Source organism: Myxocyprinus asiaticus, chromosome 37 (genome assembly GCF_019703515.2).
Source record: "Myxocyprinus asiaticus isolate MX2 ecotype Aquarium Trade chromosome 37, UBuf_Myxa_2, whole genome shotgun sequence".
NCBI lineage: Eukaryota > Metazoa > Chordata > Actinopteri > Cypriniformes > Catostomidae > Myxocyprinus > Myxocyprinus asiaticus.
Window position 1 is genome coordinate 39,268,305 of NC_059380.1, and position 25,038 is coordinate 39,293,342.

General features: G+C 37.2%; 1 protein-coding gene across 4 annotated transcripts in view; it reads left to right on the forward strand.

Moving 5' to 3' along the window:
- LOC127427841 (spectrin beta chain, non-erythrocytic 1-like) overlaps positions 1-25,038 on the forward strand; it is a 117,429-nt gene that overhangs the window by 57,699 nt on the left and 34,692 nt on the right. For all 4 annotated transcript variants that reach the window (XR_007894987.1, XM_051675666.1, XM_051675667.1 and 1 more), the window contains 11 exons: positions 7,579-7,730; positions 16,715-16,888; positions 17,012-17,103; positions 17,194-17,274; positions 21,756-21,871; positions 21,964-22,076; positions 22,178-22,365; positions 22,695-22,812; positions 23,242-23,400; positions 24,347-24,649; positions 24,743-24,896. Coding sequence is in view for 3 of the 4 variants with exons in the window: in XM_051675666.1 (XP_051531626.1) it covers positions 7,579-7,730; positions 16,715-16,888; positions 17,012-17,103; positions 17,194-17,274; positions 21,756-21,871; positions 21,964-22,076; positions 22,178-22,365; positions 22,695-22,812; positions 23,242-23,400; positions 24,347-24,649; positions 24,743-24,896 (1,650 nt within the window). In the remaining variant the exon portion in view is untranslated. The remainder of the gene's footprint in view (positions 1-7,578; positions 7,731-16,714; positions 16,889-17,011; positions 17,104-17,193; positions 17,275-21,755; positions 21,872-21,963; positions 22,077-22,177; positions 22,366-22,694; positions 22,813-23,241; positions 23,401-24,346; positions 24,650-24,742; positions 24,897-25,038) is intronic.

A 25,038-nucleotide genomic window follows, 5' to 3' on the forward strand; every position in this document is an offset into this window, starting at 1 on the left:
TCATTTAGTGAATCTCAAAAGGCTTATAACCTGGATTGAGATCTGAACAGGAGGAGCAATTCACCAGATTTTGAATGAAAAGCATGTTAAACTACTGTGAACTAGTCCACATACAGACACTTTAAAGGTGCTATATGTAATATTTTTACTGTACTAAATCATAAAATGACCATATGTCATTAGAGAATTAGGAAACATGCTAAGTTGAAATACTGGCTTCTCCGATAACAGTGCTACAGCCAGTATATTCTACTTTGACGTTTCCATTCCGGGCCGGAATTTCTGTTTATGTTTTGGCCTGTGTGATCCCGCCCACTGCCCACTCACCAATAGTATTTCGACACCGCTGGGTTGCCAGATTTGAACTAGTTTGCAGGCAAACATCACTGTGTGCTGCAGCCATGGAAGCCAGCAAACGAACTGGATCAGAGATTACAGATTCCACCCGACCTAAAAAGCCTCACCATCCATCTAAAAACCACCATGACCAGAGGCGTAGTAAAACAAGGATAAATATTGGAGATGCCTTTGGAAGATGGAGGCAGCTTAAAGCCAAGAAATCCTTTAAAACGGATGCTGAGTTGGCTAATTTGCGTGTCAACATTCTGGAGACCCGCGTGAGCTTCGAGTCTGGGGCGGGGCAGACAACTCTCCAATATTTTGAATTTGGACTTCAGTACCCATTTTAAATGCTTGTTGTCAATCTTACATATAGCACCTTTAACGTCACCATCGTTAGAGTGTTAAAATTAAAGCCCCATTGTTTTGAAGTTAAGAAATTACGACTGAAATACATTACGATTGAAAATTGTTTTTCTTAATTATTATACATTTATTGTTGTTTTTATTGTTGTTATTATTAACAATAACAACAGCAACAATAATTATAATTAATCATTAATATTATTTAATAATTATAATTAATTAAAAAATATATTCTTTTATGTTAAAATACAGTAATTGTTAAGTTGACTGGGTTAAAAAAAAAAACTGTGATCGAGAAGTGGACTGATATCGTATTACTGTGAACAAAAAACAAAAAAGTCCAGTTTCAAGTTGAAAAAATGTGTAAAGAGAACTGGCGTATTTTCTACTGTAGACGTTTCCTGGAATTACTGTTAATTTGGCTGCTGCATTATCCAGTAGACTTTTCCAAAAGAAAGTTTCTTAATAGGCTACACATTTTTGATGTAATCATTTTTTTCTCTCTCTATTTTATAATGAAATAACGTGTAGTTAGATGTTTGTGTATCTTTACGTATAAAAAAGTACCCCCAATAAGTTCCACACAGTGAGGTATATACTGTAGTATTCTAAACTGATTAAGAAAAAACAACAACACTGGTATCGGATCGTATCGGTCGATACTGAGAGTTTAGATATCAGAATCGGATCGGAAGAGAAAAAATGGTATCGATGCGTCCGCAATGCGCAAAGATGCCATCTGGAACTTGTTCAAGATGATTGTTGTACGTTATCACTGAGAGATAATGCAGACGGATGCTTTTCCTGAAAGTTTAATTCTGATATTTGGTATGCAATCACACAACCTAATAGTTTTTGTTCTTCATAGCTTTTTTCAGATATTCTTATAAACACATGGATAATATTATCTCTTGTTGCAGGGAAGGGTGTGGTTTGTTTTGTGGTCAGAAAACAAAGATTTCGAGGATACAGGAAATGCCAATAAATCAACAATCTCTGAGCTCTCTCATCTGGCCTAAACTGATTTTGAGAACCATATAGACGAGAGGGCCAGCGAATTCTGTCAAAATTTCGACAAACTGACACTATTCCAGCCCCCCACATCAGAGCAACCCCCTGACCTGATCACAAATCCAGACTCCAGTATTGATTTATCCGAACAGCTTGTTCTGCCCAAAGGCCTGTAAATTCAACCTCAATTCCAGATGTCATTCAGTTGACTTTGCTATTGCCCTTAAAAATCTATTAAATCAAATGTTCCTGTTAATTTTTCCTTAAATCTCTTGTATAAAGTTTCCTTTTTAGTGTCATATCAGTATTTATCTCCAAGCTAACAGGTATTAAAAGGAATAGATTAGCCAAAAATGAAAATTATGTCATAATTTAGTCACCCTATGGTGTTCCGAACCCATTTGGCTTAATTTCTTTTTTCTCTTGTGAAAAAAAAAAAAAAGAAAAGAGACATTTTTTAAGGAATGTTCTGGGTTCAATACAAGTTAAGCTCAGTCGACAACATTTTTAGCATGATGTTGATTACTGCACAAAATTATTTTGACTCGTCCCTTGTTTATTTAAAAAAAGGTGCTTACAATGGAAGTCAGTGGGGCCAGTCCGTAAACGTTAAAATACACAATGTTTTAAAAGTATAGTACGCAAACATTTTACATGCTAACATGATTTTGGTATAAGAAAATTGTAAGAAAAATAAGTTATATCCAGTATTACAACTTTGTTGCCATGATGACGTTTTGCCAGTAAACCCTGTAAGCGATTTTTATCATAGTGTAACCATGTTTTGTTTTTGTTTTTTTATAAACGAGGAACAGAGTCGAAATTATGATTTTGGTAATCAACATTATGCTACAAGTGTTGTCGATCAAGCTTAACTTATACTGAACCCGGAATATTCCTTTAAGAATGTCTTCTTGTTACATGGAGGGGAAGATTATCAATGAATAATGACTTGAAGTTTGGTGTTGTTTTAGATCACAATTGTATGAACTACATTTATGATACTTTTATTAGGCTTTGTGTCCTTTTTGAAGCTCAAAAGCTCCAGTCCCCATTCATTGCAATTATAAGGAAAAGAGCAGCCAGTACACTTTTCAAAGTTTCTCTTTTTTTTTTTTAAATACTATTAGGTTGAGTAAATGATGATAGAACTTTCATTTTTGGGTGTACTATCCCTTTAAGTCAGCATAAACAAACTGAAGCCTTCTAGATGAGCTGTGTTTGATGCGTTTTTTACATGTCCATTTATTTTGAAACCACTTTAACTGCTCTGCATAGTGTTAGCGGTGAGATTGCAGCGTTAGAGACTGAAAACGGGTAGACTGGATGTGTTTACCCAACGTTAAGTCCAGATGCATTCCTGCAGTCTTGCCCGCGGTTTTTGCCAGGCCTGCGGGGAGGAACACTGCCGCCATTGTTTACCCTACCCACAGTTCTCTGGGAGTACACGCAGGCCTTGCTAATATGTAGTGTTTGGTGGCATTGGTTGTGATGTTATCAGCTCACAATGCAGCCATAGTTCTGTGAGACTTCACTCCGAAACTTGTGAAGTTGTCTCTGTTGCAACCTTGAAGCAGAAAGGAGCATGTTACAACAAGCTCTTATTGAAGTTTGATGCCATTTCTTCCTCACAGATGTTTCAGTGCACAGAGGAAAGAAAAGCACCAATGTGATCTCTTTAATATCTCAATTGGGTCTCTTATACAGCAATAAGTCAGAGAAGAAAAATCTTTTAGACATGTGTGTTTATACATCAGAGTGTGTATTGATGGTTGACATGAGAGATGAGGCCTCCACATTGGATTGGTTGGATGTATAATTTCTTTGCTTTCATAGCTGCGGTGTCGCCTTTGAAAAATAATTCGTCAGTTCGGCACATGCCATTTACTTTCATACATTTGTTTGTCATTGTCTGTAAAGCATAGAGTGTGTACAGATGCTCCCAGTGTGTGATCTTTACAACATTACAGAAAGATTATTGTGGGTTAAAGCAATGTCATACGGTAGAGTGCAACAGTTTGGTTCTGGAAGTAAAAATCCCATTCATGTTTTTTGTAGGCGAATTTCAATAACATGTAGATGTTTAAGGTTGTTAATCGATGGTAAATTCTTCTTTTGAAGCCATCAGTCCATGTTATTTTAACTGAATTAAAATCTGAATTCCTGGTGAAGAACTTCACTATCCATGATCCTGAAGAGAAGGATCCACTAATCAGAGAATTGCAGCAAACAAAGACACCAAAAGAGCTCTAAAGATATCGTATTACAGTATTTTTTTAGTAAACACACAAAAAAACTTGATTTATTAGGAAGAAAGGCTGAATTTCTCTTTAAATAATCATTTGTAAGTGCCTTTTTTTGCAAGATGTTTTGATGGCTTACAATGAGTTTACTGGAGTTTAAAGTACTCTGTCTTAAAGGAATAGATCACCCAAAAATCCTTTACTCACCCTCATGCCATTCTTCTGCTGAACACAAAGATTTTTAGAAGAACATCTCAGATCTGTTGGTTTATTCAAAGCAAGTGAATGGTGGCCATAACTTTGAAGCTTTAAAAAGCACATAAAGGTAGCATGAAAGTAATCCATATGACTCCAGTGGTTTAATCCGTGTCTTCAGAAGTGATATGATAGGTGTGGGTGAGAAACAGATCAACATTTAAGTCCTTTTTTACTATAAACATCCACTTTCACTTTTACAGTCTTCTTTTGTTTGTGGCAATTCACATTCTTCGTGCATATCACCACCTATTGGGCAGGAAGGAGAATTTATAGTGAAAAAGCATGAAATATTGATCTGTTTCTTACCCACACTTATCATATCACTTCAGAAGACGTGGATTTTACCACTGGAGTCTTATGGATTACTTTTATGCTGCCTTTATGTGATTTTTGGAGCTTCAAAGTTCTGATCACCATTCACTTGCATTAAATGGACCTACGGAGCTGAAATGTTCTTCTAAAAATAATTTGTGCTATGCAGAAGAAAGTAAGCCATACACATCTGGGATAGAATGAGAGTGAGTAAATGAGAGAATTTTCATTTTTTGGCGAACTATCCCTTGCTGTTTATGGTCCCAGCTGTGGATGCGTTTGACCCTTTGATCTTTGGCCTCCCTCATTGGCACAAGCTGCTCTTCCTCTGTTTGTTGATTCTGTTTTGTTTTGGGTCTCGATGACCTCTCTCTCCCTTTCTCCCCTCATTTTTAGTCTGTCTCTCTGATTTAATAACAGTCCCTTGTCAGACTCTCAGGTTGGGGGAAGGTGTGGTCGTCCTGTCATCTTTAACACGCATGGGTCAACCAGGAAAAACGCTCTTGTCTCGCAGTGAAGGCGGGAGAACAATTTAATCCGATGCTTACGTCTGTGCAAGGATATGGAATGCAATAACAGGAACATTGGCAGGATTATAAATAAATTATCTTCTCTGTTCATGTATCTGAATCGCTCGTCCGAGGGCGGAGCCCGTAGACTAGCATAAATAAACACGGCCGCCCCTATGTCCAATGTACATTGTTTGTCTCATTTGATTGGTGGGGAATTGTCTGCAAGCATATTAATTATGGGATAACGGTGGAAAATGGCTGAAATGTGGCAGAGTGGTTTAACATTTGTCAGGAACAACAGAAAAGTGGTGGCTATTTTTGCAACAAAGTTGAAAATGTTGTTTCACATGGACTATTTGAAACCAAGGTTCATTGAAATGTTGCAATATTTTTGGGATCATATCATTGACCTGATTTCTTCCAGAGACAGTATAGGAGGAGATGGGACACTGCACACTATAAATGGGAGAAGCATAAAATTGAATACTGTATGGCAGATCTAGGAATTAAAGTCCCACCTTAATGTAAAAAGAAAATGCCTTTGTGATAGAGGCATTAGCTGCACCAGCTGAATTTTTTTTTTTTTTTTTTTTTGTGTGATCTGACCTAAAGAAGCACAATGATACCATCATTATGCTACCATCGTTGTCAGATTTTACTGCTGATTTGACATATGTTATTTGCTCGTAATCTTGACTAACCTTTTTGGTGATTTCCGTCTTTCCCCATTCAATTAGAGAGGAGTTGCACTTGTTTCCATAGAAAATAGTGTCCCGCAGGGCTGCTGAACATGGCCACCGAGTGACCTGACTTCCTTAAAAGGGACTTTGCTTCTTCTTAGAAAATGTAGTTCATACCAGTCTAAATATAGCAAATAAAACTAGGAAACTAAGAATGATTTTTGATCATCAGCTTAGCTCATAAATATTATTTAATTGAAGTAACTTTTACAAACGTTTGAAAGGTGAGTGCTGGTTATACTAGGATTACCACTTAAACTGTATCCCTTTACATTTGTATTTACAATTAAATGTATAATTTTATAATCAAGAGTTATAACTGAATATTTTGATTAATAACTGAATATTTTGATTTGTAACTGTTTATCCAGATTTAAAACTATATATTTGGATTTATAAATATATATATTTAGATTTACAACTATATATTTATATTTATTACTTTTTGTCTGGATTTTCAACTAAATATTCAGAATATCTAACTATTTATTCAGAATTATAACTATATATTCAGAATTTTTAACTATATATTTCTATTTTAAACTATATATTCAGATTTGCAACTATATATTCAAGATTTACAAATGTTTATTCGGATTTATAGCTTTATACTCGGATTTACAACCATATAATCAGAATATCTAACTATATATTCAGTTTCTCAACTATGTATTCAGAATATCAAATTTATTTAATTTCTTTAGAATTTTTAACTATATATTTGTATTTAAAACTATATATTCAAGATTTATAACTATATATTTGGATTTATAGCTTTATACTCACATTTACAACCATATAATCAGAATATCTAACTATATATTCAGATTTTAAACTATACAGAATATCAAATGTATTTATTCAATTTTTTTCTTTTTTGTGGCATTGGCTTCTTTCTGGCAGCTCGACCATGCAGCTCATTTTTGTTCAAGTATCGTTGTATTGTGCTCCTTGAAACAACCACATCGTCTTTATCCAGAGCAGCCTGTATTTCTCCTGAGGTTACCTGTGGGTTTTTCTTTGTATCCCGAACAATTCTTCTGGCAGTTGTGGCTGAAATCTTTCTTGTTCTACCTGACCTTGGCTTGGTATCAAGAGATCCCCGAATTTTCCACTTCTTAATAAGTGATTGAACAGTACTGACTGGCATTTTCAAGGCTTTGGATATCTTTTTATATCCTTTTCCATCTTTATAAAGTTCCATTACCTTGTTACGCAGGTCTTTTGACAGTTCTTTTCTGCTCCCCATGGCTCAGTATCTAGCCTGCTCAGTGCATCCACGTGAGAGCTAACAAACTCATTGACTATTTATACACAGACACTAATTGCAATTTAAAAAGCCACAGGTGTGGGAAATTAAACTTTAATTGCCATTTAAACCTGTGTGTGTCACCTTGTGTGTCTGTAACAAGGCCAAACATTCAAGGGTATGTAAATGTTTGATCAGGGCCATTTGGGTGATTTCTGTTATCATTATGATTTAAAAAGGAGCCAAACAACTATGTGATAATAAATGGCTTCATATGATCACTATCCTTAAACAAAAGACAGTTTTTTTGCATGATCAGTCATATTTTCAAAATCAATGCCAAAATTTCACAATTTCTGCCAGGGTATGCAAACTTTTGAGCACAACTGTATATCAAGGATGTACCTCAAGGAAGTGCATTGTAGTGAATTTTCTCTGGTTAAGGGAATTCACTTAGTATACCATGGTAAAATCACTGTAACATACATCGGGTTCCAGTTATCATGTGTTAAATTCAGAGCCTTAAATGTCGCTTTCTCTTCCTGCAGATGAACGAGAGGCCGTACAGAAGAAGACCTTCACCAAATGGGTCAACTCCCACCTGGCACGTGTGTCATGCCGGATCACGGATCTTTACATGGACCTGCGAGATGGACGGATGCTCATCAAACTGCTGGAGGTGCTGTCCGGGGAGAGACTGGTGAGCTAGAATGCTTTTAGAGTCATGATGTCATCAACAGCAGGCGGAACCATCAAAATGAGCATAAATGTTCTTATCTGGCTGTGGGTGGTTTGTTCCCCCATTTTGAAGAGGTGTAATTATTTTGTCATTATTTGATGATCGGTTGTGCTGGCTCAAATTTTATCATTCAAAAACTGTACTTTAGCAGAGTGTTCGGTTACTAGTCCTGTTTGGATGACTAGCCAAGTGGTTTTGCTTTCATTCTTATCACTGCGATTATCCACATGCATCATCTAATTGCTTAAAACTGCTTTTTCCTGTTCAGAGAATAAGTGAGGACAGCTTTCAAAGAGTTTGGAGAAAATAGCCACTTAAATGGAAGGCTTTTACAGCGCATTATTTAGGTTGGTTTAACTCAACTACCGTTCACACCTTCCCAGATGGAAATTGCCTGGAACCTGTGCTGCAAATGAAATAAATGGAACATCTACAGTAGATGGGTGTATCTGACAAAACCTGTTAAGAACATGTCCGGGTCAGATTTCCCCCAGAATTAAAACATAAGAAATTATATTTTGGAAAAAGAACACAAAGCCTGTTTTTACGACCATTTTACGTTTGTTTGTTTGCATTGTGACCATTAGTAACCGCAAAACAAACAAAAGACAAACAAACCTTATTTTATGTCTGTCAATTGTAATCATTTTTCAGATTTATTAATTATGATATGTCCTTAATTGTCACAAAAATAATGTCGCAGTGCAAAAATATTTTAATGTTAATAAAAATAGTCTTCATTTTTCTTATTTCTATCAACTTATACAATATTATGACATATAAGTAAAAATTGTTAAAAAATGTTTTTTTATTTAGATTCCTTATATTTTGAATTTTAGGAGCATTTTTGTCACTTTCAGTGGCATTTCAAGGACATTTTCCCACCAATTCTCATTAATATTATGTAAAAAAAAAATTATTAGTATATTTAAAGTCTGTATTCATTATTATTTATATGCTTATTGTTTATGAAAATAATGTCACAATGAAAAAACATCTTATTAAAAAATAGGCCTAATTTTTCTCTTTTGATTTTGGATGAAATAAGACATGTTGTTTGTGAGATCCAGCCAGTTAGTATTTTAATAAGTTTAATATCAACTATAAGTCGCAGGTTATTATTTCCCAGGACTCCAGTTGAGAGCACCAGACGTCTCCTCCTCCCGAGTTGATCCACAGTTAAACTCTAACTTCTGTGTCAATGGGCCATGAACTTTGTGTTTGAAGAACAGTTTTGGGTGCTTGGGTAAGACACAGAACTTAAGACCAGTGAGGTTGTATCCTTGACCCCACAGTTGTCCATGTATTTTAAAAGGACAGTGTTTAAACTGAATAATGGTCACTACCAAATAAAATAAAACATGCATTCTTAATCAGTATATTTGTCTTGTTTTACAATAAAATATCTAAACTTGCTCTAAACAAAGTAAATTCACCACATATTCAATATTGCCCAAGATTCAAAAGTTCCATTCACAAAAAACAGGTGAGAAATGTCACCGTTTACAATACGTCTCTTTTGACCACTTGTGTTCGTATTTCAATGGGAGGGTCTCTGATTTCATGACAACATGCATCAGTCACTCACTATGTCAGTGTATTACTGCATGAAACTAACGAGCAAAATCGTGACAGAACAAAAAAGGTGCAAAAATATTGGTGCACCGTTTCTCACAGTATACTTGCATTTATTCTAAGAGCAAATATGAAGTTTAGAGCAGAATTCTCTGTTATTTTAGTAATTTTTTTCCTTTAAAAGCCAGCAACTTTTTAGTGCATCAGATGACTGACATTTGAATGGCCGGTGCTTTGCTTCTGTTCAAACGCATTCAAGTGGTTAAACGTTTACTCGACGAGCCCAATGTGGGTTACATGCATTTGCGACCACTGGCTGAAGTGGACAAATTTCAAAACATTTTGGACCTCGTTAACTCCTGTCTTTAGCATCTTTCTGTTTCAAACGGATCACCCAAAATGCAACTTAATACCTGGTGTAAACGGCGCTAAAATTTAGACAACACCAGCAAAGAAACGTGATAAAATTGGCCAATGGAGCAAGACAAAATACATTCATATTTGACTCACATTCTCTGAAAATACAGGAAATTTTTTAAGATCTCATGCATTTCTGCTTCTCATGAGAATTTACCTTGTTTTAAGGATATTTAGATAATTTTATTGGAAAATACAGAAATACAAATGTAACTGTCTGTTGAAGCCTCTTGGATAGGTGTTGCAATCTCTTCAGTAACTCTCTAAGAAATGTTTACTAGGTCATTATGAAAAGCCTTCTACAAATGGAGGAATGAAACATGAGAACTCATTACTCAGTCAGGATTACAAGGCTCACGTGTGTGTAAAAGGTGCCACACCGCAGCCACGTGTAACCGCAGCGTTTGTGTTCACACATGCTTTCACTATCTCTCAAGACCCTCGATAAAATTACTCTTCACTGGCAAGCACAGTGCCAACAAAAAAAAAAAACACCCTCCTTTTACACTTCCTCTGTGTTATTCACCAAGGCCATGTAACTGCCTGTACTTCGAACAAGTCACATTCTAATTTTAGCTTTTCCTGAAACGAGGGACACAATACTGTAGTAGATAAAGACACTGAAACTCATCGTTGTGTTTGGCCGGTGGTCAAAGTGAAGCTGAGCTTGAATTTCAACCCTGTCAAGCAGTTCATCCATTCTCTTCTGATGCCGTCTTGCCATCGATATCAGTTTGACCGTGAAGTTTGGTAGTGCCGTTTTATGTGAATTATAAAAGCCATAAATTTCCTTCGAGTGTGACTGTACTTCCCCTTTCATCAGCTTATCTAAACTTTATCTGTGCTTATATTTCATTCCAAAGAAGTTAATTTGATGCTAGCAGGGCTGTTGTCGATGTGTTTGAACAGTTAGGCCAGTGTTTTTGTCGAGACTTGCCCTCACAGATACAGGACAAGGGCAAGTGTCCAAACAAAACATTAATTCATCGCAAATGCATTCCTCATTTAGTGAAAGAGTCACAATCTGTAAATAGAGCATGTCAGCAGATTTCCTTTTTGCAGTTGGCCAACATGGGTTTATATATATACTGTATATATAGATATAGATATATATATATATATATATATATATATATATATATATATATAGCTCTGGAAAAACATTAGAGACCACTGCAAAATTATCAGTTTCTCTGGATTTAGGTATGGTTTCAGTAAAATGAAATTTTTGTTTTATTCTATAAAGTACTGACAACATTTCTCCCAAATTCCAAATACCAATATTGTCATTTAGAGCATTTATCTACAGAAAATGACAACTGGTCAAAATAACAAAAAAGATGCAGTGTTTTCAGACCTCGAGTAATGCAAAGAAAACAAGTTCATATTCATTTTTAAACAACACAATACTAATGTTTTAACTTAGGAAGAGTCCATAAATCAATATTTGGTGGAATAACCCTGATTTTCAATCACAGCTTTCATGCGTCTTGGCATGCTCTCTACCAGTCTTTCACATTGCTGTTGGGTGACTTTATGCCACTCCTGGTGCAAAAAAAACAAGCAGTTCGGCTTTGTTTGATGGCTTGTGGCCAACCATCTTCCTCTTGATTACATTCCAGAGGTTTTCAATGGGGTTCAAGTCTGGAGATTGAGCTGGCCATGACAGGGTCTTGATCCGGTTGTCCTCCATCCACACATTGATTGACCTGGCTTTGTGGCATGGAGCATTGTCCTGCTGGAAAAAACAATCCTCAGAGTTGTGGAACATTGTCAGAGCAGAAGAAAGCAAGTTTTCTTCCAGGATAACCTTTTACCTGGCTTGATTGATGCGTCCTTCACAAAGACAAATCTGCCCGATTCCAGCCTTGCTGAAGCACCCCCAGATCATCACCGGTCCTCCACCAAATTTCACAGTGGGTGCGAGACACTGTGGATTGTAGGCCTCTCGAGGTCTCCGTCTAACCATTAGATGACCAGTTGGAGGATCGGTGATGATCTGGGGGTTCTTCAGTAAGGCTGGAATCGGGCAGATTCGTCTTAGTGAAGGACGCATGAATCAAGCCACATACAAGGTTATCCTGGAAGAGAACTTGCTTCCTTCTGCTCTATGTCAGATTCCTTATATTTTGAATTTTGGGTGTATTTTTGTTACATTCAGTGCCATTTTAAGGACATTCAAGCACATTTAAGCACATTTTCCCACCAATAATATTATGAGAAAAAAATACAGTAACTGTATAATATTTGAAGTATTTATTCATCATTATTTATATGTTTATTTCTTTATGAAAATAATGTCACAATGCCAAAAAATCTTATTATTAATAAAAATCGGCTTAATTTTAAATTCATTTCAATTTTAGGCTTAAATCTGAGCAAAATATCATTTCAAATTTTTCTCATCTGATTCTGGGGTGAAATAAGTCCTGGACATGTTGTTTTTGAGATCCACCCAGTTAGTATTTTAATAAGGTTGATATTAACTATAAGTCACAGGTTATTAGCTCCTAGGACATTGGTGATTTACTAATAGGGAAATCACTGTTGCTTTTACAGAAATTGCCCTGCAGGTCAGAACGGCTTCTACTGGTACAGTGGGCCAATAGAAAACTGCTGATATCATTACCTAATGCCACACTGCCTGCATTGACTCTGCAGCGTGTGTGTGTGTGTGTGTCAGCATCTACCAGAGCTCCTCTTACCCATGCAGTAAGGAACGTACCACCTACACCTCTCTCAGGGAGGATGGAGTCAATCCCGCCTCTTGCTGCCTCGCTGCCTCGTTAGCTCATTAGTGAAACACTCTCATTCTTATTACCGCGCCCCGAGTATGAGCTGGCGATTGAGTTGTCTCTCTAAGCCTGACAGGATAGTCAGACCTCGAGGGACATGGGCTGTCCGACCCCTTCCTCAAGGGCTCATCCATTATATTATCCACTTTCACCAGATACAGAGCGACCGCGCCTCAGCACAAAGTCTTCTCAGAAATCATCACCTTGAGCATAAAGTTCTTTTACAACCTAGTTACACATTTACCGGTTTGTTCAGATTGAGCTTAAGTATTAAGTCTTGTGATTTTTTGGAGGTGAAAAATGAAGTGACTGTTAAAAAAAAAAGGCTCATTAAAAGCTGATATTGTTGAAAAGATAAATGTTGTTATAAGTAGTTATTATAAGCAGTGAAACAATTTTGTTTTAAAATATTATTAATATTTCAGGTAGCCATTGTGGTAGTCATGTGACATAAAACGGCACATTTTTTTTTAGGTCAAATGGAGAAACCCTAAGAACACGTCTTGATATTCATGACTTAAAAATTCATGATATTTGTTACTTGGTTAGAACTTGACATTTTTAAAGTCATTAAAAGCTGTCAGGATCCTGTCATCAGTCTAGTCTTGTTTTTTACTTTTGTGGCAGGATCCTGACACTCTTGCTGTTTTTGTTATTTTGGGATGTTCTGTTTTCTCCATGTGTTTCTCTTTCCCTGTACGGTCTCCACTAGCCTCTTAACTAGGCCTCAATGTAAAAAGTGGGCCGTTCTCTTCAGAGGTGTTTAATAGATCGCATTTTCTGACACGTAGGTTCTCCTGCGAGACATTCTTTCCTCTCTCGCATGTGTCAGAAAGAAAAATAGCCAGTGAAGCTGTCCGCTGGATCGAGTTGTCTTCCACTGGAAAAAAAGCCACTGCATCATTAACTCAACTCTGAACTGAATCTTAAGGGTCGAGTTACTAGTTTCTGCAGGGAACGCTGACTACAATGGATATCCCTGTTAACCCTTACCATCCTTCTCATGTGCTCATATAAATGCAAAACCTCTTAATGAAAGTGAACAAATTAAAAATTAGAATTCAGAAATGTTAGAGTTCAAAGTTATCTGCACTAAAGTAGAAGTAAACGCAAAAATTAGCCAGTGTGAGCGAGTTTAGTTCTGTGTTCACACTACCACTTACGTTTTTTGATCACGTACATTTGCTGTTATACCTTGCACACATACATAATTGGATTTATGGGTTGTACTGATAATTGTTGTTGAATTCTGAAGAACATACCATTATTGTGTTCAAAACTGCCTTCCTGCCTTACTCCAATTCGCTACGGTAAGCATACGATAATGAATTTACATTCAGAGATGTCAAATTCGATTTGGCGGAAAATGTCAGGCTCTCTGCATTCGTCCTCATCTGTTTACGTCAGGTAACGTGCGCATGGTATTTTAGTGCAAAAACTGTGTCTCAATCACTAAACACCCGCAATCTAGTTTAAACATACGCAATCAGCGCTAAAATAATACCACATCTGTATGAAGTCGTTGTCAGCAGAGGCATCTCTGCATTAGGTACAAGTGGGACTAAGCCCCACCAGAGTTGGCGCTGTTGTGCAAATTGCATGGCATCATCATACATTTATTTTAAGAAATAATATATTTTCCGCAACTTAAACTTGTTTTATGTCCATTATACAAGAAATAAGTCGATATTCTTTTGAGAAATTCTAGTCTAAATGTGATCGTTCTCATTTGTTATGCGTGGGGCTAGCCCTTCATCTTCCGTGTTAATCATCGGAGATCTGGAGAACATCATGCACACGTGCAACAAGCATTCAACGATGGCCTTAGAGGCTTGTATGCCTTTGCCCTTGAGTCAATCAAAAGCTTTGATCATATGTATGTCAAGCTGTTGACACGAGCGAGTTGCCACTCTTCAGTGCAGACCTGAGTAGTGAGTGAATTTCATTTGTACGTTTTAATCACGTTCAGATTCACTAGAAAAAAGTCTTTATTCAGCACTCTCTGTAAAATATCTGTCATGATCTGTTTTTATCAGTCATACTTGTTTTCATTTTTTTTAAGTACTAGGGCATTGAGGGGCGTAGCATCCATTATAATGGCACATACATGACAGTAGATAGGCTTTTATGATATATTTTTTGACTCCACATGTTTGAGTCCGGTGAAACCAATGAGTTCTAGTGTGAAACTTCTACCTGTCAGTTAACAGCTGCATTAAAACTAGGTTTTTAAACTTTGCCAGTTAATGCACAAGTTCACACAACTTCATAGTCCCTGATGTGAACATAAAGTGTCACATGAGAAGCACATCTGTGAAGCTCAGTTGACACAGTTACTCCACTAAAATAACAGACAATTCTGCTCTAAACATGATGTTTATTATTTTACGTTATATTAAATGCATGGATAATTTGCTGAAATGATGCGCTGCTTTTTTCGTGTTATCTTTTTGTTATTATGCAGTTTTGCACTTTATTATCATGCATTAACACACTGAAGTAATGATTGATGTATGCAGTCATGAAATCAGAGACCCTCTACTCAAAATCCAAACACAAAAGGGACATATTACCAGGTGTAAACAATGGTGCCTGTTAATACGTATCTTAACGCATATTAATACCAGAGAATAAACAGGGCACATGCACAGCAGGAATGTGAGAGACAAAGAGTGAAGGCAAAACTAATGAATTAGGTTAAAATGTTTTTCTTGTTTCTTTTTTATCTGTCAAAATGATGGACAGCATTTGGAATTATTCTTCAATGTTTACAAGATCGGATAATTGATTAAGTGATTGTTTGTGCCCCACCCTAAATAATGACCCTGACATGCCACTGGTTGTCAGCCCTTTCCAAACAGGATTGCAAACAGGTCTCCTTTCAGTGTAAATTAGGCTCATTATATTGTAGATTGCAATTTGCCCGACGTGATAAACATTGCGCTATTACCGCCCAAGGAAAGCAGGCAGTAAACTTTTATTAAAAAGAGATGTTTGTGTATATTTTCTATAGATCATTGCTGTAGTAATTAATCAAATAAATTTATCAAACCATCAATTCATCTGCAAAAAAGAGCAGCGCCAAACCCCAGCTGACGTAAAAAATGTGAATAACTTGTAATTTCATGTTATAACTACATATGTCAATAGTGCGGGAATGATGTGTCAAAGTCTTGGAAGCATCATGGGTTAAAAAAAAACAAAAACAAAACAGTTATTTTTTTTGTGTTTTCCAACAAAGTGTGTTTAGGTGAATTAATGGCTGTCATAAAGTTAGATTTTAGTTTTTTTAATTTTTGTTTTTTAATAAAACTTCGTACAATGAAAAATATACAGTACTGTGCATAAGTTTTAGGCACTTGTGAAAAATGTTGCATAGTGAGGATGTCTTCAAAAATAATGACATAAATAGTTTTCATTTATCAGTTAATATCATACAAGTCCAGTAAACATAAAAAAGCTACATTTGCCTTTAAAACAGCCTCAATTCTCCTAGATACACCTGGACACAGTTTTTCTTGGTTGTTGGCAGATAGGATGTTCAAAACTTCTTGGAGAATTCACCACAGTTCTTCTATCTATTTAATCTGTCTCAATTGCTTCTGTCTCTTTATGTAATCTCAGACTGACTCGATGTTCAGTGGGGGGCTCTGTGGGGGCCATGACATCTGTTGCAGGGCTCCCTGTTCTTCTATCTATTTAATCTGTCTCAATTGCTTCTGTCTCTTTATATTATCTCAGACTGACACGATGTTCAGTGGGGGCTCTGTGGGGGCCATGACATCTGTTGCAGGGCTCCCTGTTCTTCTATTCTAATCTTTTCTATTTGCAAAAGTAATGTTTGGGAGTCTAACATTTATATTTCCAATTGACACACTAAAGCTGAAGATATAAATAACCATCTTAAGACAAATGCTTTTGTGAAACATCTTATGTGCTTTTGCACAGTACTTGAAATATATTTTTTTCTCTGGTACATATTGAAATGTTGCTAAAAACAGCTATTTGGCTTTGTGGCCTACTTGGCCAACAGACGAAATCCATATTGTCGAGCTCTGATACCCTTTAAACAGTATATTGTCTATGTATATATGGTAGAAAACAATATAATTTGCATTCACATACATGTATTACAAATGTGATAATGTTTTTCTGCAGCCCAAGCCAACAAAGGGCCGTATGCGCATCCACTGTCTGGAGAACGTGGACAAAGCTCTTCAGTTCCTAAAGGAACAACGTGTACACCTGGAGAACATGGGCTCCCATGATATTGTCGACGGCAACCACCGACTCACTCTCGGACTTATTTGGACCATCATCCTCCGTTTCCAGGTAAAGCGCATCATTCCGTCTGCTCCACAGATAATGGTCAGATAACACATTTTCATTGTATCTTTGTTTGAATGGATTTCATAAAAGAGTTTTTACCGTATTGCGTTTTCGTGTGTGTAACAGATTCAGGACATCAGCGTCGAGACCGAAGACAATAAAGAGAAACGTTCGGCTAAAGATGCGCTGCTTCTGTGGTGTCAGATGAAGACCGCCGGGTGAGTTGATGTTCAGAATTCATGCTAACTCACTGAACGCTCCTGTGATCGTGTCATTGATTTCTGACAGTTCTCGTGTGTGTTTCACAGCTATCCAAACGTTAACATCCATAACTTCACAACCAGCTGGCGTGATGGAATGGCGTTCAACGCCCTCATTCACAAACACAGGTACAAATTTTGTCAGTCTAAACATTTGTGTTAATTGGGTCTCATTCACAAATAAATACGTACGGGTTGCGTTCTTGCGTTTGCAATGTAAGCTGTCAAGTAAAATTTCCACCTGGTGCATACGCACAAAAATTTGTTTATACCTTCGTACTAATTACGAATCACGATTATTCTAAGGCCATGTCCACCCTAATCCGTTTTCGTTTCGTTTTCTGTTTTCAGTTTCCTAACATCATCGTTTAACAAAGTATGTGGTAAAGTGGGGCATTTTCGAAACGCTTTGTTTTCGGTGGAGAAAACAAAAACTTATTTGTGTGGACGTAGCCTAAATGAGGGATTGTGTGCCCACAGTATTTATTTGCGCAAACAACAAGTTATGAATTTGGTCAGTATAAATATTTGAATTCTCATTGTGTCTCCATTAATAAATGCGAACAGGTTGCATAATTGCATGCACATTAAAAGTTTTTGCGTTAAATTTCCACTGGATTCACAACAGATGCGTACGTACAAATATTTGTTCTTACCTTTGTCCTAATGTTGGCGAAATCAGATGTGTTCCCACAGTATTTATTTGTGCAAACCACACCCAAACGTTTTCCATATAAGGGCTTTCCACGCAACTGTGTAACTTAGTCATTAAATGTCTAATAATTGTAATATTCTAATAGTTATAAAGTTCAGAATTTCGTAAATATACAGTAAATATTTGAGTTCTTATTAGGTCTCATTCACTAATAAATGCGCACCAGTTGCATACTTGGGTTTGTGATAAAAGTTCTCGCGCAAAATTTCCACGTGATTCACAAAAGGTGCGTACACACATACATACCTTCATCTTTACGCTCTCTGAAGATGCGCACTCATCTGAGAGCATGCATGCTAAAGTCTTTTAGTAAAGTCAAGGATGTCATTCTCAAACCCAGTTAAAACATAATCAACACATTTTATGTAGTCCTAGACTACACGCGATTGGCTGCATTTTTATGCAAAACCAGTTGCAGATTGAGCTATAATGCACAACATTTTTGTTACTCTGAAATAAGTAGACTTATTGAAAGGTAACTTAGTCATATTATTTCTGATCATTTTAATATTCTAATAATTATACAGGTGCATCTCAATAAATTAGAATGTCATGGAAAAGTTCATTTATTTCAGTAATTCAACTCAAATTGTGAAACTCGTGTATTAAATAAATTCAATGCACACAGACTGAATTAGTTTAAGTCTTTGGTTCTTTTAATTGTGATGATTTTGGCTCACATTTAACAAAAACCCACCAATTCACTATCTCAAAAAATTAGAATACATCATAAGACCAATAAAAAAAACATTTTTAGTGAATTGTTGGCCTTCTGGAAAGTATGTTCATTTACTGTATATGTACTCAATACTTGGTAGGGGCTCCTTTTTGCTTTAATTACTGCCTCAATTCGGCGTGGCATGGAGGTGATCAGTTTGTGGCACTGCTGAGGTGGTATGGAAGCCCAGGTTTCTTTGACAGTGGCCTTCAGCTCATCTGCATTTTTTGGTCTCTTGTTTCTCATTTTCCTCTTGACAATAACTCATAGATTCTCTATGGGGTTCAGGTCTGGTGAGTTTGCTGGCCAGTCAAGCACACCAACACCATGGTCATTTAACCAACTTTTGGTGCTTTTGGCAGTGTGGGCAGGTGCCAAATCCTGCTGGAAAATGAAATCAGCATCTTTAAAAAGCTGGTCAGCAGAAGGAAGCATGAAGTGCTCCAAAATTTCTTGGTAAACGGGTGCAGTGACTTTGGTTTTCAAAAAACACAATGGACCAACACCAGCAGATGACATTGCACCCCAAATCATCACAGACTGTGGAAACTTAACACTGGACTTCAAGCAACTTGGGCTATGAGCTTCTCCACCCTTCCTCCAGACTCTAGGACCTTGGTTTCCAAATGAAATACAAAACTTGCTCTCATCTGAAAAGAGGACTTTGGAACACTGGGCAACAGTCCAGTTCTTCTTCTCCTTAGGTAAGACGCCTCTGACGTTGTCTGTGGTTCAGGAGTGGCTTAACAAGAGGAATACGACAACTGTAGCCAAATTCCTTGACATGTCTGTGTGTGGTGGCTCTTGATGCCTTGACCCCAGCCTCAGTCCATTCCTTGTGAAGTTCACCCAAATTCTTGAATCGATTTTGCTGGACAATCATAAGGCTGCGGTTCTCTCGGTTGGTTGTGCATCTTTTTCTTCCACACTTTTTCCTTCCACTCAACTTTCTGTTAACATGCTTGGATACAGCACTCTGTGAACAGCCAGCTTCTTTGGCAATGAATGTTTGTGGCTTACCCTCCTTGTGAAGGGTGTCAATGATTGTCTTCTGGACAACTGTCAGATCAGCAGTCTTCCCCATGATTGTGTAGCCTAGTGAACCAAACTGAGAGACCATTTTGAAGGCTCAGGAAACCTTTGCAGGTGTTTTGAGTTGATTAGCTGATTGGCATGTCAAAATATTCAAATTTTTTGAGATAGTGAATTGGTGGGTTTTTGTTAAATGTGAGCCAAAATCATCACAATTAAAAGAACCAAAGACTTAAACTACTTCAGTCTGTGTGCATTGAATTTATTTAATACACGAGTTTCACAATTTGAGTTGAATTACTGAAATAAATGAACTTTTCCACGACATTCTAATTTATTAAGATGCACCTGTAATTGTCAGAATTCCGTCAATATAAAATGTGAGTTCTTATTAGGTCTCATTCACTAATAATGCGCACCGGTTGCATACTTGGATTCACGATAAAACTTGTTGCACAAAATTTCGATGTGATTAAAAAAAGTTGCGTACACACAAATATTTGTTCTTACCTTTGTCCTAATGTTGATGAGTTCAGATTATTCCAAATAACGGAGTGCATTCCCACTGCATTTATTTGCGGAAACCACACCCAAACATTCTCCATATAAGGGCTTTCCGCACAACTGCTCCTGAATAGCGATTCGTCATCTTTACACTCTCAAAAGATGCACTCTCATCTGAGACAATGTACGCTAAAGTCTTCAAGTAAAGGGAAGTATGTCATTCCCAAAACCAGTTAAAACATTATAAGCACCTTTTATATAGGCTGCACATGACTGGCTGAATTTGTATGCAGATTGAGCTATAAAGCACATCAATTTTGTTGCTCTGAAATAAGACTTATTCTATAGCGACTTAGTTTTTCAAACTGTTCTAAAAATTATAATGTGATTTTATATGTGATACATAAAGTTTCATCTGGTCCAAAATTTTATCCTAAATTTAGTCCAATTCCACACAGAAATTTTTTCATTTCACATTTACGCCTCTCAACCACACTAGATTTGACATTTTCCTTGTTCAAAAACTTTGGAAAATGGTGATGCTAGGAAAATGAAAACTGAGTTTTCAAACGAAAATGGATTAGTGTGGATGTGGCCTACAATCAGTTTAAAGGTGAAGTGTGTAATTTCTGCATTACTAGTGGCACCAAATTGAATTACAAAAATAAAGTAAGTTTTCAAACAACCTTTGCCCACACCCCTCAGACTCATCACGCCCATTCACACTCTCTGATACACTATGAACAAATGGGCAATACTAAATAAAAGGTGATAAACTTTTAACGTTGTAATAAACAAGACCACTATAACATAAACACATCGCACAGAAAGCGTTGCAGAGGAATCGGCTCGTCCGATAGCATCGCCAGATTGAACGGCAGCTGGTATGCGGGAGATCTAGCACAAGAGGTAGGACAGTTCTTGGTAACTAGTAAGCGTAACGATACACATTCCAAGTATCTTACGAATTTAGCTGAAGCTCGACAGTAATGAGCTAACTTGTGTGGCAATTCCAGAGTGTAACTTACCTGTCGAGAAGCAACACGGCAAGAATCGAACCCAAAAAATTCCCTTAAAGTCCTCTACCTTGTAAATGTTCACTCTGGTTTTACTCCATTCTCTGTCTCTTTGTCTTTTTGCAAGTCTTCGAATTTTGACGAAGCTAAGTTTAGTTTCCTCTGTAACATGTCTGCCATGGAAATTCATATTCTCCCGGTTAAAGAGTTTACTGCAAGGAGCTGCGCCCCAAACTCACGCTATAGGTTTAGATAGAAAGAGATGGGTGAAGCTGAGCGGGCCGCTCAAAATATAAACATCAAGTGCCTGGGAGACTCAGTGTTTAACTTTTGGGGGAGGTAAACCCATGAATGGCTTACTTATAGTTGTCAGGGAACAAAAAACTGGGATATAAGAACTAATTTTGACATAAAAAAAGTAACACACTTCACTTTAAGTGCAAACTTAATTGTTTCATGATTTCTAATTGTAGAATCTTAATTGTACTCATGATTTACGATTTGTGCTTAGTCTGCATACCCATTGTTAGTGAATGAGACCCATTCACTTTTGCATCAACAGTACGGTTTTGATAACATATTATGTATCTTATTCTAAAGTTTCTCATGTCCCTCACGTTTGCAGACCAGACCTGATTGATTTCGACAAACTAAAGAAGTCCAATGCACATTACAATCTTCAGAATGCTTTCAACCTGGCTGAACAGCATCTGGGTCTCACCAAACTCCTTGATCCAGAAGGTACAACCCTTTCTGGGTGCCACCATACCTCACCTCATCGTGCTAAAAGAAAAAACAAAAATAAGCCATGAAATGTGTGGTCTTCTGCGCAGATATCAGCGTAGACCACCCTGATGAGAAGTCTGTCATCACCTACGTCGTCACATATTATCATTATTTCTCCAAGATGAAGGCCTTGAAGGTGGAAGGCAAGCGTATTGGAAAGGTCTGTCACCTTTATCATTTCGATGAATATGCTTTGAATGTCAAGGTATCGGGGCATCAAGGTGTTTCAAATGCAAACTGATGTCGATTTGCCATTATTAGGTGCTCGACAACGCCATCGAGACTGAGAAGATGATTGAGAAATATGAATCTCTGGCGTCTGATCTTCTAGAATGGATTGAACAAACCATCATCATCCTCAACAATCGCAAGTTTGCGAACTCTCTAGTGGGAGTCCAGCAGCAACTTCAGGCCTTCAACACTTACCGGACAGTTGAGAAACCCCCAAAGTGAGTGAATCTGTGTTTCCTACACTGCTATTCAGCGGTTTACAGTACAATGCAATGGCAAAAGAATTTAGAGAAGACACATTTATAGGCATATTTAATCCTATATATGCTACTGTTGGTCATATAAACACTCAATATGCTTATCTGTATGGAAATATGCTCATCCCACCCCCAGATTCATCTGATTTGGTCTGTTGTTTTAAACGGACATTGACGCGCTGAACTGTGTATCAAAAGTTGGCTCCCAAGTGTTCCGTGCAAGATGTTGCTAGGATTAAATCGAACTGAAATGAACTGAATTGAACTTTAAACTCTTCTTTATCGCACAGATTCACTGAAAAGGGCAACCTGGAGGTGCTTTTGTTCACTATCCAGAGCAAAATGAGGGCAAATAACCAGAAAGTGTACATGCCAAGAGAGGGCAAACTCATTTCAGACATTAACAAGGTGAGAATAGCACATCTAACACATCAGTCTATATTAGGAGACTTTATCTTTAGGAAATGCAAGTATTTAGTGTCTGTGTTGCTTTGAACTGGCTAGGTTTCATCGAAGGTACCATGGTATTACCATGTTTTAGATTTTTTTGGCCATATTCCTTAGTAATACCATGTTTTCTCGGTCTTGTACCATGGTATATATCAAAGTATGTATGGTATTCCGATCTGATTTCATCACATCATTTTCCCTCAAATTTACCATATAGTTGTTGTTTTTTTTTTATAGTTAATTAATAAGATCACATATTTATGTACAGTACTGTGATGGTTACATGAATTTTAGTAAATAAGATATTTTGGTGGAAATCATTATTACCATTGTACATTTCTGTATTGTTAGCTTGTTTATGTTAATTGCGCTCTTGTATTGTTGTAGGCATGGGAGCGTCTGGAGAAAGCGGAGCACGAGCGTGAGCTGGCACTGAGGACCGAGCTGATTCGTCAGGAGAAGTTGGAGCAACTCGCCCGGCGCTTTGACCGCAAGGCCGCCATGAGAGAGACCTGGTTGAGCGAAAACCAGCGCCTCGTTTCCCAGGTTACTTTTGACATATTGCTATAAGACACACACTCACACACCTACTGTATAAACACTGCATTGTGTCACTATTGAAGCCAGTTTACGCCCCCTGGTGGTGGAAGTGCTTTTTAATTAGTTATTTAAAACACAGTTGCTTGCTTTTTTTTTACTTACAGTATTTGCCACTAATTTATCTTGTAATACAATATTTTACAGAATGATTTGTTTATATAAAATATACTTCATCTATTACACATTTTGTGTAAACATGGGCAAAAGTGGGGGTGTTGAACATTGTCTAGTTTTTATATGAATGTGATTTTTGGGGCAACTTGCAATAATATGTGTATATATATATATATATATACATATATATATATATATATATATATATATATATATATATATATATATATATATATATTGTTTTTTTTAAAAGCAAGGATGAAAAGTTGTCAAGGCCAAACATTGGGTATCATAAAGGAGTAGTTACCCCCCAAAAAAAAACATTTTGTGTTTAATTACAAATTTTTTCATCAAATGTCATGAATTACCCTAATGTCACTCCAAACCTGCATGAGTTTCTTCCCAAAAGGAAACACCAATATGAACACCCTCATTGGTTTAATGTTATTGACGTGTTGCCATATTTGATTTGGGCTCTTATTATGAGTTTGATAGATTTGATAGTTAAATTTCAGTTTATCACACATAGAGGTCCTTTGGATTCAGAAGACCTTGTAAAATAGCACATGAGTAACTTTATCTACTGAAATGAATCAAAAACATGATCCTTTTGTTTTCCAACAAGAGAGTCATATGAGTTTGCAACGATGATGTTATGGATAATGAATGGCAGAATTTTCATTTATAGGCCCAGGATGTCAACTTTTAAATACACCAGGAATTAAAACTGTGGCATAAATTAATTTCTGGTTACAGTCCTGTTTCTCGTCTTTTGCAGGATAACTTTGGATTCGACCTCCAGGCGGTGGAGGCAGCTACCAAAAAACACGAAGCCATTGAGACCGATATCGCAGCGTATGAAGAGCGTGTGCAGGCGGTGGTCGCCGTGGCAAGAGAACTGGAGACTGAGAACTATCACGACATCAAGCGCATCACCGCTCGTAAGGACAACGTGCTGCGACTGTGGGAGTATCTTCTGGAGCTTCTGAAGGCTCGCAGACAGCGGCTGGAGATGAACCTCGGACTGCAGCGCGTCTTCCAGGAGATGCTCTACATCATGGACTGGATGGATGAAATGAAGGTGAGGTTTTTGAAGCTTTAATAAAAAGTCAACAGTTATCTGATGAAGTTGGGATAATCTTGAAGTTTCATATCTTGATGGTTTTCTTGTTAGATGTTACTGCTGTCTCAAGACTACGGGAAGCATTTGCTGGGAGTAGAAGATCTGCTGCAGAAACATGCTCTGGTGGAGGCCGACATCGCAATTCAGGCCGACCGCGTGCGAGCCGTCAATGCCAATGCTCAGAAGTTCGCCTTGGACGAGGAGGGTAGGAAGAGAGAAACCGCTATCAATTAACGTTTGCTAACATCGTCATATTTCTTACCTGAATTTTTCATACAAATGATCACAAATCTCACGAAACTTGTCCAGGTCATATTTCACACGACCAAAAGAAAGAAATAAGAAAT